The sequence below is a fragment of the Leptinotarsa decemlineata genome, unplaced genomic scaffold, assembly GCF_025532065.1.
Source record: "Leptinotarsa decemlineata unplaced genomic scaffold, Ldec_3_MD MMD2_tig00026328_RagTag_RagTag, whole genome shotgun sequence".
Lineage (NCBI taxonomy): Eukaryota > Metazoa > Arthropoda > Insecta > Coleoptera > Chrysomelidae > Leptinotarsa > Leptinotarsa decemlineata.
The window spans coordinates 8,772,283-8,788,784 of NW_027412688.1; the positions used below are offsets into that span (position 1 = coordinate 8,772,283).

The 16,502-nt window shown below is 34.7% G+C and overlaps 2 protein-coding genes across 2 annotated transcripts in view; one reads left to right on the forward strand and one right to left on the reverse strand.

Moving 5' to 3' along the window:
- Positions 1-16,502, reverse strand: part of LOC111506365 (uncharacterized) — a 440,916-nt gene that overhangs the window by 369,724 nt on the left and 54,690 nt on the right. Inside the window, 1 exon segment of the mRNA XM_074182237.1 lies at positions 7,107-7,368. Within this exon segment, the coding sequence (XP_074038338.1) occupies positions 7,107-7,368 (262 nt within the window).
- LOC141485526 (uncharacterized) lies at positions 1,050-2,949 on the forward strand. The gene is made up of 3 exons (XM_074182359.1): positions 1,050-1,070; positions 1,435-1,614; positions 2,638-2,949. The coding sequence occupies exons 1-3, from the start codon at positions 1,050-1,052 to the stop codon at positions 2,884-2,886; spliced, it is 450 nt and encodes a 149-aa protein (XP_074038460.1). The 3' UTR covers positions 2,887-2,949.

A 16,502-nucleotide genomic window follows, 5' to 3' on the forward strand; every position in this document is an offset into this window, starting at 1 on the left:
ACTAAAAACAGCAAATTTGATTAGTACATCCAGGACTTCTAGCATGAAATGAATGTAAAGACGCGTATCCATTCATGAGAAACTAGCTAATCCTGCAAATTTTTTACCGCCTTAGAATCTTTGATTATTGTGTTGTGTTATTAACTGAGTTATATTTACTTCTTCACATTGTTCATGGTGTTTAGGCTTTCACGGCCGGTAACAAAATTTCCGGGTTTATCAACCATGGACTGCAGGTTTTTATAATTGACGTTTCGCCTGCTACTGCGCAGACATCATCGAAAACGATACGACAACGGCCGAAGAGTTGCGATGCGCAAATTGAAAATTGTCCTGGTCCTTTTGTACTTATAATGGGACTAGGTGTCAGACGACCGACTGCTCTTATATCTGATCGGTTCCATCCTTCTTCAATTATTGGAAGAATCTTTGAGTTATGAAGTGTCAGTATCCATATCTTTCTTCTTTACGGTTGAAATTATTCTTCATGTATTTCTGTGACCTCTCTGAAACGCTTTCGATAGTACCCTCTAATTTTATCTGTTCAACCATAGAGCCCAGCACGTTTAAACACTTCTCGTGGTTTCGATGTAGAATGAACCACAACTACACGTTATTCTTCATACTCCTGTAGTACTAAATGTATCCATGAGGTCTTCTACTGCCCTCAGACTATTCTCTATCGTTCTTGTGGGCTTGAAAACGGCCCAAACTCCACGTTTTTCGGAGGATACTTCCAATTCTGTCCATCACACCGTGTGTAGGGCAGAAAAGTACGTCCAATGGACATTTGCTTCAGTATCACCGTGGAGTGTTTCTGTATGGATCGTAAAGCTTGGTTGATTTCAGCCTCGTTATATCCGTTCGCCAGAAACGTATTCTCCACATTTCCTCTTGTACCCCTTCTGGTTCACAGATACGTCTTATCTTTCTACCAGAGTCTTGATAGCTAGTCTTTTCTTTCGCGAATGGGAACAAAAGTTGTATCACAGTTATCACACAACTCATCTCATGTATCTGAAATGATATGTGAAGTATTGTCTACATATATGGCGAAAGAGGATCAAAATGTAAGATTTTCCAAATAATTTCAAGTGAATAAGGCTCAAAAACTTGAGAAATTTTCATGTTGATCCTTAGTTCAAAGAGGCTAAATCTTTGATAGAAACATACTAGCTTTCTCAATTGTGGAAACTACATATTTACTGATGAGAAATGGTCAAATGCCATACTTATTCAGTTCATTACAAACAATAGTGAGAAGGTTTATTCCATATATAAACTTGGTTGCAAAGGATCAGTTCAGTCACCTCCTGATGATGCAAAAATGGTAAGCAACTTACTGTGACTTTCAATTTTTTTCTTCAGTTTTTGCAAAATCAGATTTTGAAGAATATTTTAGATTATCTTTTATTATCATTTATACGATGAAAGAAAAATATCATTGAGAATCTCTTTCCAGATCCATTATTAATAACTGATAACTTGTTTCAGATATTTGTGTTTCTAGTCGTGGCAGTAGCCTCAGTCTTCAGCCAAGGGGGTTATGGGGGAGGCTTAGGGCAACTAGGAGAAGGTGACCATCATCATCTGGAAGAATATATTGACTATAGGGTAACTATCATGTGATATAAATACCAAACCCACACTAGAACTGAAGGACTATCTCTTGTCGCCTGTTTGGCGTTAGCATCAGGAGACTAACCTCTTTTAGGGAAATTAAAGTTTTGGATTTCTACTACTACATCTTCATACAAAAAAATATGGGAAAATGCCAAAAAATAAAAAAGGCAAGTATAATTTCCCCTTTTTGTATGACGATGGAGAAGTAAAAAGTCAAAACCTTTTTCTTCTAAAAATATACCCTTTTCTATTTGAACTAAACAACTAACAAAAAACAACCAATACATTTTTTTGCACATATCTCAACATGATTGTTGAAACTCGACACGCGAGTTTCAACAATCATAATGGCGTCATCAGGAAACGAACAGGAAAGTCATAGCATACCGTAACTGAGTATAGTTCGTCATCTGATGAATGTTATGGTTGTGGAGTGTAGAAGTATTTTCTTTAGATTCGTTTCACGCTAGTGGGTTCAGTTCCATTTTTTACTTATGATGATATATTTTGAGCTTATGACCAAAATGATATCATCTGATATAGTGCATACATTTTTTAAAACCTCACAATCACTGGAATTAAAATGATAGATGATTGCTTAGACAGATTGACTTCTTACTATCCTTATTGTTTGAACAAAATGTTTTCAATATTAAAAAGTTCCATTCGAAACAAAATATGATGTTTCAGATTAAACTGATCATCATTTCTATTTCAATTAATGCCAAATGCCTACTTTCCATATTTCACAATGATAGTGAATGTACATAACAATAAGTGATGAAAGATAGAATTGGGATTTCTGGGATGGAATACATCTAAAATAAGCACTTTTCCATACACCAGAATTGCATTATTTTTATTGACACGCAATTCATCAACCAATTTGGCATCTGTGGAGGATACGTCATGCAGCTCTAGTGTTTGGAAAAAGTGCATGTTATGGAATAACTCAAGGTGCCTTCAAAAATAATCTTTAAATGATTCATGGAGAGATTTTTACTTTGCTCTCAGGCTCCTCCCAAATATCATTACGACTATGCTGTCCACGATTCTCATCACCATGACTTCAAAAGCCAATACGAAGCCAGAGATGGCAAAGAAACCAAAGGACGCTACGAACTCCTCCAACCTGATGGCAGGAAACGTATCGTAGACTACGTCGCTGGAAAGCATGGAGTCGACTACAAAGTTAGATACGAGGGCAAATCTGAACATGGTGGAGTTGGGGCTCTCAGTGGAGGCGGATACGGGGGATACTAAGAGGGATGCTCGCCATAAATTAGACTGATCCCACTTCCACTACCTATGTTGTATATTGTTATTTATTGTGTATTGTTAATTCAAGTTTGTTTAATTCCCAATAAAATCTGTTGAGTTCATATTTCATCCAGTTTAATGAAGTATATGTTGGCTCCTCTCATTTTTTCTGTTAAAGTTGTTGCAGAATGGAATAAAGATCATCACAACAATGACATCATTCGTGATATGTTATTGATAAAAATCAGAGGTATATTTTATCATAAAAACAAAAGAAATAATTGGGACCTGAAATGAAAATGAACCATCGAATATAGACTGAAAAAATGTTGTTGACAATGAATAGAAGAAACGTAGGTGAAAAGTATTGCATGCAAAGTTAAGTAATGATTTGATTCTCCGGTTTATTGTACAGTAGCACATTTCACTGCTTGATTGGAGGTTTTCATGCATTACGGATCTCTACAAACGTCTGACTGAAATCTTTGCAGTTCAGTCAGTACATCGCAGTACAACCAAAGTTCTTTTTGAACCACTATTTCTCTTCGTGAATGATTACATGTTTGAGCCACTTTTTTCTGGTGGATTCCTTTGTGCATATTCAATTTACTCTACTGTCCCTGATTTGCATATTTCTCCTCTCTCTGTCTTTCAATCTGAAAATTCAACAACATCTTGGTTTCACCGGTGAATACTTTCTACTAGCTACAATACTGCAATACTGCATACTGCTACAAATGGCGTGCCCATATTTTAAGCTGGTTCTGAGTTTTGTAATTTTTAATAATAATAATAATCGTCTTTATCACTTCCACATTGAAAAGAATCCAATAAATATTATAAATCAAGGTCCATATATGGAAATAAAGGGCGAAGTTTATTTTCTGGAGAAAAATACATCTAGTTTTGAAGTCATGGCCATCTAAGTGGAGTTTCATTATTTTTCTTTTTTTTTTAAATAGGGACTACGAAATGAAGAATTTGCTTAAACGATAAATAGACAGCATCCTGTATTCGACTGCAATATTACAAATTATACAACTACGGTGTTAACTACGGTCAATTATTTTGGTGAAAAGTTTTTTTATTTTCTGTTAACACCGAAAATTACTCAAAAATATACAGTATTCAGAATTTTAGGCGGAATTTAAATATGGAATAAAATATAGAGAATTTTGCAATAGTTATAAAAAATTATTACAATGTGTTAAAACAACGATAAAAATAAAATAAAATAAATACAACAATAAAAATTAATTGGCGCTCCGTGGCGACTTCATTGATTCCAGTAGCGCATTTGCTTTTTCAGCTGCAGGAAAACCCGGAAAAACCTGCAGCACCTGCAGCACCATCTGAAGATCTTGATCTAACAATGTCCTCTCTCTCATAAAACAAAATGTAGGGTGTCTCCAGAGGCTCCAATAAATTCAATGCATCGCCAGAACACTTCGTGACACGACTATCGTCAAAATACAGTATTGTAACAAGAACCTGATATTCAATAATATCAAAGAATAAAATATCAAAATGAAATAGGTATTGGAGAATTGTTTTGGACAAGAAAATCTCCAGAAAATGAACGAGTTTGTTCCGAAATACCTATTTTATTTTGATGTTTTGTGATATGATATTATTGAATATTAAGTTCTTGTCACAGTACTGTATAATTTTGAGTAATTCTAGGTGTTAACAAAAAAGAAAACAACTTTGCGCCAGAAACTTTGAAAATTATTTTACTCTTCAAAAAATATGACCGTGGTTAACACCATAGTTGTGTAATTTGAAATATTTTAGGATTTCAAAATAAATGGTCTTATACAGGATGTTGTCTATTCATCGTTTTAGCAAATGTTTTTCGTAGTGCCCGTTTAAAAAAATGGGTAAAAAAATAAAACTCCACTCAGATGGTCATGACTTCAAATCTGAATATATTTTTTGATGCTGAACAACTTTTTGAAATAACATTTCCCGGAATTTTTCAAAATAAGAGTACTTTACTCCTGACTGAAAATCAAATATTTGAAGGCTCCTCGTATATTACGTATGTTTTACTGTATTTTGTTGGTGCATGTTTAGTTATAGGGAATGCACAAACTTTTATCAGGAATAATATTTTGTCGAAAAACCCTTAACTTAAAGAAGTTTCCCATATGGTGCATACTTTGGGGATGACACTGTATCTACTGGCAGAAGATCGAAAATGTTCTTAAGAAATGGTATGGAATTCACTTTTAAAGAAAGGGAGGTGTATCAACTTCTCTCAGACCCAAGGGATATTCACTGTCATCGCTGTTGAATGAATAGAAAATCCGAAATAGTTTATGTTCAATGAGAACACATCCTATTGCACTGATCTTTATCGTAACGTATAGAATGGAATAATGCCACGGTTACAATTGACATTCAAAAACAAGAATTGATCTGTTATAAGCAGTTCAAAATTATTATTAAAATTTTATGAAACGACTAAAAAAATTTGGAATATAAAGGGCACCAAGTTATGTCGGCACCATTGCCAACTCCGTTACTATTGATGCTACGGATTCGGTTAAATGGGCAAACTAGTAGCATTTTCGATGCCGAAAACAAAAAAAATTAACAGTCGCGTTTTAAAAAAATCATATTTTTTCAAATGGAACACGAGCGACCAATGAGAAAGTATTTATTCATTTCCTCAGTTCAAAAATTTGCTTTGTTTTGGCAAATGAAACCTCAAGATTGTCCAAACATCTAATTTAGGTACTTAAACGAATGATAATATTTTCTTACTAGCAGAAAAAAGAACAAAAAACGCTGGAATTTGATCTCGTGGAACACGTTATTATCATGTCATACCACTCACATGGCACCATTGAGCTATTTGGTATTGATTCACAAAATAACATTTTCCATCTTGAAGCCATTCCACTAGCCGTATTTATTTTATGAATCAAAATATATCTGCTATAAGGATAACATTGAAGCCGGTTTTTTACAGTACAGGAAATACTGGAGAGGTTTAAAAAATGAGTTTGATTCGATTGAACATAATTATTATGAGTAATCAAGTTGCCTTGAAACTTTATTGAGATACTATTTATCAAATATTCTCAAGTATATCATGACAATGTCATAAATTATTGTAACTGTCAACTAATGTTCGAATATTTTTCGAAATGCCGTTTTCCCATCAAGAAAAATGTGATCCTACTTGTTTAAGGTGCGTATTCACCAAAAAAGCGAGCACGAGCGAACAAGAGTGAACGAGCATTCTGCATCAATAATCGTCTGGTGAGTACGGGCTAGCGAGCGAGCGAACGTATGCTTGTTCGAGTTCAGAAAAGATCGAGAAGAAGGCAGTACATCAAAAGGTGCTAGCACAAAGTGGATGTATCAACTACGACTACGAACTTGAAAATATTCGCTCTGGTGTGGACGAGACATCAATATGTCGAGCAAACATCAGCGAACATGAGCGAACACGAGCAAACATACACGAATGCTCGCTCATGCTCGCTCGTGCTCACTTTTTTTGTGAACACGCACCTTTAGAATTCTACTTGGTTTGCCAGAAAAATGGCGTAAGAGCACTCCAACACTACAGCAATTGATTCCCCGATCGTGAATTACCTAATCGGCGTTTTTTTGCTATGCTTCATCGTCGATTCAGGAACAATAAAAAACTTTTTGAGAAGAGGAGAACTAAAAACGTTTTGTAATATCTGAAGATACAGAAATTAACGTTTCAGTCTACTTTGAGGTGAATCCAAATAATTCCATCAGAGATTTATCTAGAGAAATAGCTGTTTCACCATTTGCTACTCAACGAATGCTGAAGAAACATTAGATTCCTCCTTATCAGTTGAGATCAGTGTAAACACTAGAACCTGGCGAACCTAAACCTAAGAGACGATTGGGGTTTTTTCGATGGTTTATGAATAAATGCAGATATTTTTTTTGTTTTCGACATCGAGAAGGCCATTAAAAATGCTACTAATTTGCACATTCAACCGAATTCGTAGCATCAATAATAACGGAGTTGGCAATGGTACCGACTTAATTTGGAACACCCTATATAGTTCACGAAGTTCTTATATAGACATATGCTCGAATATGAAAACTCATCTACAAACGAATAACAGAATTGAAAAAGTTGCATGGAGGGCATTATCAAAAATGCAAATATTTTTCTGAAATTCTGCCCAGAATATCAATTCCAAAATATCTTATCATACCCAACTCACCTCTGTATTGGAATTGTTCTCCATAACTTTCTTCGAGAACAAGTCACTGACAGTAGACGTAGAGGTTGAGGTGGAAGTCGACGTCGAAAACACTATACAGTCTTGCTGGGCACTATGCAAAGCTTGATCAAGCTCTTCCGCTGATTCGGTAACTTCTGAAAGCTTCTCGGAGATCGCCTCTACAGCTATTTCATTGTTCGTTACGGAATCGCAGAAATCTTCGATATCTTCGTTTTCGGCACTTACGAAGGAACTCAACAGTCTGTAAAGAAACGAGAACATGTTGGCAAGATGGTTATTTCAGCACACTCAGCAGATAAATGATTGTTTTGTTATTGTTGCGACTCTGATTGGAAAGAGGAATTTATTAGAACGCATTGTTCGGGTCACGGAGACTGCGATTCATCGTTAGTGTACGTTATTTTAGTTGAAGTACTATCTTTAGATTTGATATCATGTTGATGACCATTTTTCAGTATTTACCAGGTGGTTTTTATAGGAAATGATAGGTTTCATCTCTAGCACTTTACTAGCGTTGTCAGTTAAATCAGCCAAATAAGGAATACTCAAAGGGCTTCTGGCACTTTTTTGAAATGAAGGCAGTATACTGTTAGCATTTTCGTTAGCCTGTTGCTTCTAGCAATACACAAGCACTACGGGAAAAACGTTAAGGCGCTCTCAGAGCGGTGCCTGTGCAAAAGTAGCGATTCACATTGTATTTGAAGCGCTGGAGATTAAATCCATTTGGAAAAGTATATTATATACAAACGCCGTTCTATAAATGAAAGAGTTCATTCATAGAACAGAGATCGAGGTGTACTGAGTTGAACCTCAAAACGATGGGCAGCAGCAGTCCGTTGCGTATTTCTGATATGTACTGCTTTTGGTGGAATCAAATGTGCCAAGTCACTTGAACACTCCCCGTGAAAGTATCTATAGAAGAGAGACAAATCTCCAACCTTTCTTCGATGTTCCATGCTATCAAGGTTACACGTGATGTTTGCGTCTCCAGTCAGGCGGATGGTTCTTCTCTGAATGGAATCCAGGAACTTCAGATTATGCTTTGGGTCAGAGCTCCATACATGAGAACAATACTTCAAAGAAAGTCTGATCTGAGCTTTATAAAGCATCAAAAGTTGCTATGGTGTGAACAGTTTTCTGCTTCAGAACAGTGTTCCAAGCTTTTGAGAAGCAGCCTTTGCATTTCCAGCGACATGATTGTGCCAAGACATATTGGTGTCCATTTTAACCATCATCAAACTCATTGAAGCAGAACGCTGGCATTATTTTATCCAGTTTGGAGACATTTTTCTTCTTGGATGTGATACCTGTGTTTTTGTGGCAGTGAATTAAACCTAGTTACTTTCACCTCAATTCGTAATCACTTCTAGATCCTTGTTAAGATATGCAACCTCCTGCTGTCAAGATGTTCTGTCAAGATGTTCCTCCGTAGCCGATGTCCAGGAATCCAAATGGAATGACGAGACAAGTGTGCTGTCGTCAGCAAAGCAATATATTGAATTCTTGTTTTTTTTTCAATAAGTCGTTGATGTACAATAAAAAGAAGGTTGGACACAATATGGATCCCTGGGGAACACCAGCGTTGATGGTGTTTCCCAGTGACTTATGAATCTAAATGAAGAATTTTTTGTGATCTACAATTTTTCTTGTTATATTGAAATTATTTGAAAATATTCATGGATGTAGCCGTTACTACGTCGTAGAAAATCCTAATGAAGAAAAGAGAAATGAAACTTTCTATATTTTTACCTCTTTTATTTGTAACTAACGTTACTGCAGTTTCGTTCTATACGGACATTTTCATACTTATATAATAAACTAGGTTAGTTTACATTAACTAGGTTAGGTTAGGTTAAGTTAAATTAGGTTAGGTTAGGTTATACGGACATTTTCAAACTCATACAATAAAGTAGGTCAGTTTATTGTATGAGTTTGAAAATCTCCGTATAGCACGAAACTGCAGTGACGTTAGTTACAAATGAAAGTGGTAAAAACATAGAAAGTTTCATTTCTATTTTCTTCATTGAAATTATTTGTTCAATTCTATTGATCTTAAGTTAAAATATAATAGTAAATTTTACTCAAATGTTGTATTTCTTTTTTTTATTATTATTTTCACTTATGTGAACGATTTTCAGAAATAGCCTTTTGAGTTTATTATTTTCAACTGCTGAAAAGTTTGTATTTTCATAATCCATAACATGATCTAAAGAGATAACATGTTCAGCCAGTCCACAAGAATATTTATATTTATTAAGATGGTAGACAGCTGTTGTGCATCGTTTACCGGTGGCTATTAGATTAAAATCAATATTGGAATGATCAGAATAGTACATATCTATTTATTTTTTGATTTTCATGGAAATATTTTCCAGCAGCTTGACTGCATTAACCTTTCTCGATTACATATCATTTCTAGAAACATGTGGATTCGTTTACCGATGGCAACACTGTCATAAAAACTTGAAAGTTAAATTGGGTGTTACACCAATAGGTGGTTCCACTTATATCTCATTTGCGTATAGGCGGCTATTTTTATCAAGTACTTTTCTTGGTTACTGACGATGCCCAACAGGGCACAATTCGTAGACATAACACTCCAAAGAGAGAGGGGCAAACCGCGGATACGTGTTTCTGGCTATTGGCCTCATTAGACAATATATATAATATTATACATTTTCACAATATATATTTTTTTCCAATATGCGTTTCACTACATAGTAGTTTCCTCAGTTGGACTGGTCCTTTTAACATTGGCCAAAAATTTTTCTCGGCAGTAGATATCGATCAAGCCAGAATAGGCACGACCAACTTCAAAATTCAAATATCCGTTATTTGAGAACCATTGAAAGTAATGATCTGTTCCATGAGAACGAGCTAGAACAGAATTCAATTATGTGTATTTTTTCGTGCTGTCGTTATGGGTGTCTGAGGAGTTGTTCAGAGTGGGCGAATATCCAAAAATAACAGCGTCTGTCGTGCACACTGAAATAAGAGTTATCAACGCTGGATATACAAACTGAAAATTTACACATCAAAAATACACATCTAATGATCAAAATGAATACTTGGGAAGAGTCATTTATTCTGACATTTTGTTTGATAGATTTATGTTCATGATTTATGCCTAGCAGATCCAGATATTCTTGGATGTTTGGCTGTAAGCGGCAATTTTATCAAAATAAATATATACTTTCACAGCGATCAAATCAATCGATAAATAACAAAAACAAAAAAAAAATAAAAATTCAAACATTAGGACACATTGAATGAAATAACGGTTTAGTTAACATGACTACTTTTTTTTTGTAATTTTCATAGCTTCCGTTAATGAATGAATGGAATTGAATTGTAGCATTTCGGTTACATAAGTACCACTACATGAGAATAAGATAAAAATAGACTTGAGAATGATCTTAAACTTGGCATGTTTACCACGACGCTTGAAGTATCAAACAAAACGACTGTTATGTGAACTGACACTACAGTAATATACTATTCCTGCTGTAATTTTTGATGCCAAATCTTACGCATAGATACAATTACTACATCAACAATATGAAAACAGTTCACAACACAAGAATCTCTGAAACATATTGATTTTTTGTTATTCAGTTTCAGTTGTTCTAAATATAAAATGTGCAAGCATCTTTGATTTGATAGTTTGAGATGAAACAAGAAAATACACATGACACCAAGTACTATCTTCACGATCATTATTTAATTAAAATAACTTTCTCCAGCCAAATATTCATGTTTCATGCAAGACAAAATCATTAAAGGAGTCGTGTTTGACTTCATTGAACGACTCTAGATAACAAACTGCAAATATGTGGACACTGTATAGATTTTTCAAAGGGTTTTTGATTGCGTTAATCAAAATTCATTCGAAAAATGCAATGGCCTTGAAAATGATTAAATCGTATTTGGGGGCAGGTGACAAAGCGGTAGAATTCAAAAAGTTCATAACGGGTTCTCAGTGATCAATCAAGCATCCCACAGGGATCTATACTTGGTCCACAACTCTTTTCAATATATGCGAATGATCTCATGACAGGATCTCATAGTACCTACACATCGTTGCATATACGGACTTGAATATCAGTATTACTAGTCAAAGTGAAGTAACATATATGACGAATTGGCGATATGGGCCAGAGTAACTGGTATTATTCTATGAGACATGGATGCTTTTATTCATTTTTCTATAAAAATAACTATCAACAAGCTGTCACTTTTGAAAATCATACCTTTCGACGATGGAGCAAAAATTCCGGTGCCAAAAATGTTATCAAGTTTGATAACATTCGCAATGAACTTAAATTACGAATGGATGAAGCGAAGAACTGCAGAAAAAAAAACAAACTCTTTGTCAGTCCCAACGCCGATTTAAGCAGTCTACAACTCCACCACTAACAAAAACAGATGCCTCAATAGCAAACTTCTAGGATAAAGCAACCAGTCTGATGCCACAATATCTGATGCCAGAAATTACTCTCCGATTGTTGGAAAATACTGGCCTGGTCCTGATGAAGTGATAGTTATCGTTCTTGAAAAATGCGCCAAAGAATTATTAGCAGTGGTTCACAACTTGTTTTCTAAAAAAGAAGTTTTTCTTCTTGAAAAACCGCTAGAGTCCAACTTATAACCAAAAATTACAAAATAAATCTTTTTGAACGCTATAGACCATTTGCTCAATACATTCTCGAATATTTGGAACGCTGCAACATCTTAACCAAACATCGACATAGTTTCTGGATAGCAAAGATCAACAGGCGACCTTCCTGAATGAGTTACGTTTGGAACAGCACAATCGACTTTTGCCATCAATGCTGGTGTTACACACAAATCTATACAATACATAAACGATCTATTGGAAAAGACTGCTAATACATTCTAATTTTTTACGACATCACTCTTGTTTCTCCTTTCCATTTTGGTTGCCCGTATGAGAGGTTTCAAAATCCCTCAGTGAGGATCTGGAAAACATTTCAGCTTGGGGTGATGAAAACCAAGTAGGATGTATTACTACGAAAACATCATCAATTGCTTCTAAATAGATTATTGTAGTGAAACCGGACATCATAATGCTAGGTCACACAATTCTGCTGGCAACTCCTATCAATTTTTGGGTGTCAAATATTAATTTAAGTCTCAGAGACTTGAAACTCTATTTTGAACCAGAAAGTTGTACACATCCCATTAACTTTTAATGCTATATAAGGCTCAAATTAGATCTGAAACCGTTTTTCTAAAGAATATAATGAATGTACGGCGATCACATTCAACGGGAGTCCCTAATTTCATTCAGGCCCTGTTCCCGGCGCGCTTTGAGAATTTTCTTACAGTAATACAACAGGAAAATGTATGAACAATCATTGTGGGAAGCAACAATTGGCCTTTACCTTCAATATGCTATCTTGTGCTGGAGAGTGAATTTTTTTGTTGAAAGAATTTTCATTTTGAAAAAATGTACAATCAAAATAGTTTCGCAATGAAAATGGTGTTGCCGAAACTCTTTCAACGAACTGAATAATTTATTGTTGCTAGTGTGAATGTATATGTTGGAAAAATGTGAAAGAATCATCATAACGTCGAAACGACCCTACATACCCCGAGGCAAAGGAGAAGTTAGATCTTGATCCACGGACTTATATCCGATTCTCAAATATTAAGTTCACATATGGAACTAAAAGCAACGGGGAGTTACAATTCTTGGATGTCTTAGTGATCAGAAGTAACCAGGGTCTAGAATATGATGCCTACAGAGAGAAAACCACAACTTCTAGACATATTCCTGATAGCAAAAACCGAATGTATTTCTAACGACAGGCATCGAATTTCAATTTCAACATTGTAAATAAAATAGTGATGATGAACAGTGTGTCGACTGCATAATATATAATTAGTTTTCCAATTTAAATTTAAAAAAGTACCCCCAATTCCATTCAAAATTCGAGGAGTATCCCGCTGTAGGGTAGAAGTGACAAGATTGAAGATTTTTTCCTCAAATTATAAGAGATCAACCTTGTTTCATTTTCATTGATCCACTCTGTCTGTTTGTCAATGCAAAGCGAACATAAATAGACCTTCAACGCACATTGACAATGAATATCTACCACTAGAAATACTACTAGAAATATTTGAAAATATCTTTGAAAATGGCAACATTGATATTTAGAAAAGAATGAAAACAATGCAATCAACTGCTATAAAAGTCAACAGTCTCATTGGACAGGTGTTCTCTCCCCCCCATTTAACAGGTGACGCCATTGGTGTTTAAGGAATCCGGTATTTTGGTTATCAAAAATGTTATTCCTCAGTAAGTACTTCAGGTGAAGCAATTTTCATTCGTCAAAATACTTTGAAATTGAAATCTAAAGAAATTTTTTCGTGATTATATGTATCTAAATAAAATCTAGGACCATCTTACTCTTTTCAGCGTTGGGAATTCTCAACCTTTCGAAGCAAATAAGATACATTCGATCGATTATATCAGTACACCATATGACAGATCACTGGTTCACAGAAATATATTATAAAATAGTGCAACTTTTTGAGAATATTTTTACTTACACAGAAGCGGATGTTAAACTTAGGCCGGTCAGGCCGCCACTGATGTACGGAGCGTCCCCTCCATTTCGAAATTCAAATATAGATTTCAAAGTGTTTGAACTCTAAGTGAACTTTTCTACGAAACGCATCAGTTTCGAGATTTCTCAATAAGTGTGGGATCAAGCTGGAAACTGTAGTATAAAAACTGTAGTATGACGTTGATTATCTCCAGAAAATAATTTTTTCAGAACCAATTATTCAGCAAATATACGTAGAAGGAAATTGTATCACAGTGCAATTATGATTGATGTTATTTTCTTGCATGGGTAGAATAAGATGTCCCATTTTATATTTGGATAAAAAAATATTTGATACAATTTTTGGTTGATTTTCAATACCACTAGAGAAAACACAAATCGTTACTGTCAGTGCAAATGGTCAATGTAAAAATTGTACACCTAACAAGAGTTCTGAATAATTAATTTGTTATGATTCATCACCCGAAGACGACTGTGGATACCTACTAATAATCGAAACGTCGTGAAGTAAATTGGTTTGAAATCTTTGTCGATTTTTTTCAATTCCATTTTCATTTGTTCAATTTTCAATTCTTGCTTATTTTTATTTTGTTTCATGTCACGTTTTATTGCTTGATATAATTGCCATTTTCAGCTATTCATTTTAATTTTATCTGTTCTTTCAGAGATTTCAGATCATATTATAATCATCTCAGATGATATAAGTCCGAAGGAGTAAAATTTACATGAAACATTGTCAACCACTTTTGAACAGAAGTATAATTTTACATTCAATGAAAAAAGGTGTTTGGTCTTCTACTCCATCTCTATACAAAAATTGTGAAAGAGTTTCAAAAGAAGAAAGCGATTGATTTCAAAATAAACTTTTCACAAAAAAGTATATAGTTTTCCACAATTTTTGTGTAAAGATAGAGAAGTAGAAAGCTAAGCCCCTATTGTTCCCAAACCCCTTTCAATTCAATTTTATATTTATTTCATAAAAACAGTTGATGGTAATAAATAATGTGAGCTGTGAGGAACTACCCTTTTTACTACCGATAGTTTCTTGTCCATGAAACAATTGGGAAATCCATAGAAACTTCATAAAACTCAACACCGATCAAATTATTTCGTTCTTCATGACAACGTAAGTCTTTTCAGTTTTTCTGAATTTATTCACAGTTTTCGGAATTGGTAAAACCCAATAACATTATCTGGGGTGGAGGGTGTCAATAATTTCATTCTATTGTCTATGATATAACTACCAATTCGCAAATATTTCATGATCTTCATTTTAAAAGCTGGTTCTCCCTTTTTGACGAAGATTGTGACGGATGTTTCTTAGCATAGAATAATTTCCTCAAGCCTACATGTTTTCAAGTTCAACTCAAAGATCTTTTGAGTGAAGTGTTCTACATTTGACTGCTATGTAGTTATTACACATTACAATTGGTCTATTAGATTTCCAATTTTTGTCGTCATGTCATAAACGAATATGAAGTAACTGTTACCACTAATGAGGAGCTGAAACATACACTCCTCCTAGGGGGTTGAACACGAGGATTACAAAAATCCTTGCAAGTGTCCCCCTTGACAATAAAATTGACCTCTTTTTTTGATTCCTCATATTGTTTATTGGAAGGAAGATATTAAGGGTGGAAAGTTCTCAAATTGACACCCTGTATAAATATAACACATGGATTCGTCTACCCAGTAGACAGTTTATATAGATTGTGGAAGATATATTCTTTCCTTTTGTGTTTTCATTTTCTTAAGTCCTCATTTGGGAATCAAACTTATCCTGGATCTCAATTCATTTCAGCAGTTTCAGCATCTTGCACAGTTATTGCAAGTAGTCGGTTCTGTATATTACTGTGATAGGTATTGCGAAAACTTCATGAGCACATTGTTGATCACCAAAATTGTGGAAAAATTCTTCAATTTCAGTAAATTTTTTATTCACGTTCCTTATAGTTTTCCAAGCGGTGTATCTTGGCGTACAAAGAATAGAGTGTTTCTTAATTTTGTCACGACTAACATACATACAGACAGACAGACGGATCACGTAATTCTATAGAAACTTTTTTCATTTCAACATATCGTCCAAGCAAAAATGGGTTTTACTCATCGTGCAACAAGATTGGGGTTTGATTTGAGAACCATTGAAATTAATTTAGAAAAAATCGTTCCGTAATACTTTTTCTGGTAGATATTGAATACTATAGTGGAAAAGACATGATGCTTGGAATAAACTTGATGTATCTCTCTGCATTATCTTCAGACTTCTGCAGGATTTTGTTGAGTTCCTGAGTTGAGTTTTGTGAATTTGGGAAACCCTCTTCAGATATTTCCAACAGTTTTATTTCTAAATCTTCTCGATTATCAAACGATGATTGTTGATTTGAAGTGTGGTATTATTCAATGAATTTCTTCTAACCTATTCTGGAATTTTTCTTTAGTAACTATTTTATTTATTTGTGTGGCTGCCGGCCAGATAACCTAGACAATTCATTATTGTATACTCTATGAAAAAAAAAGTGTTGGCTTTCTACTTTCTCATCTTCATCCAGAAATATTCTGGGAATCAAAAATGTATGATTGATCATTGTAGTCCGGGGGTGGCCTTGAAAATGACGAAATCGTTTCTAGAAGACAAGTAACAAAGAAAAACAATTCATAATTTCCGACCCTGAAAACCACCACTTATCAATTTTGAATCGAATCGGACCATAATTGCAAATCTTGTCCGCCATTGTGAAGCCGCCATCTTGTTTTTTCCCTAGAAAAACTCCATAATGCATTA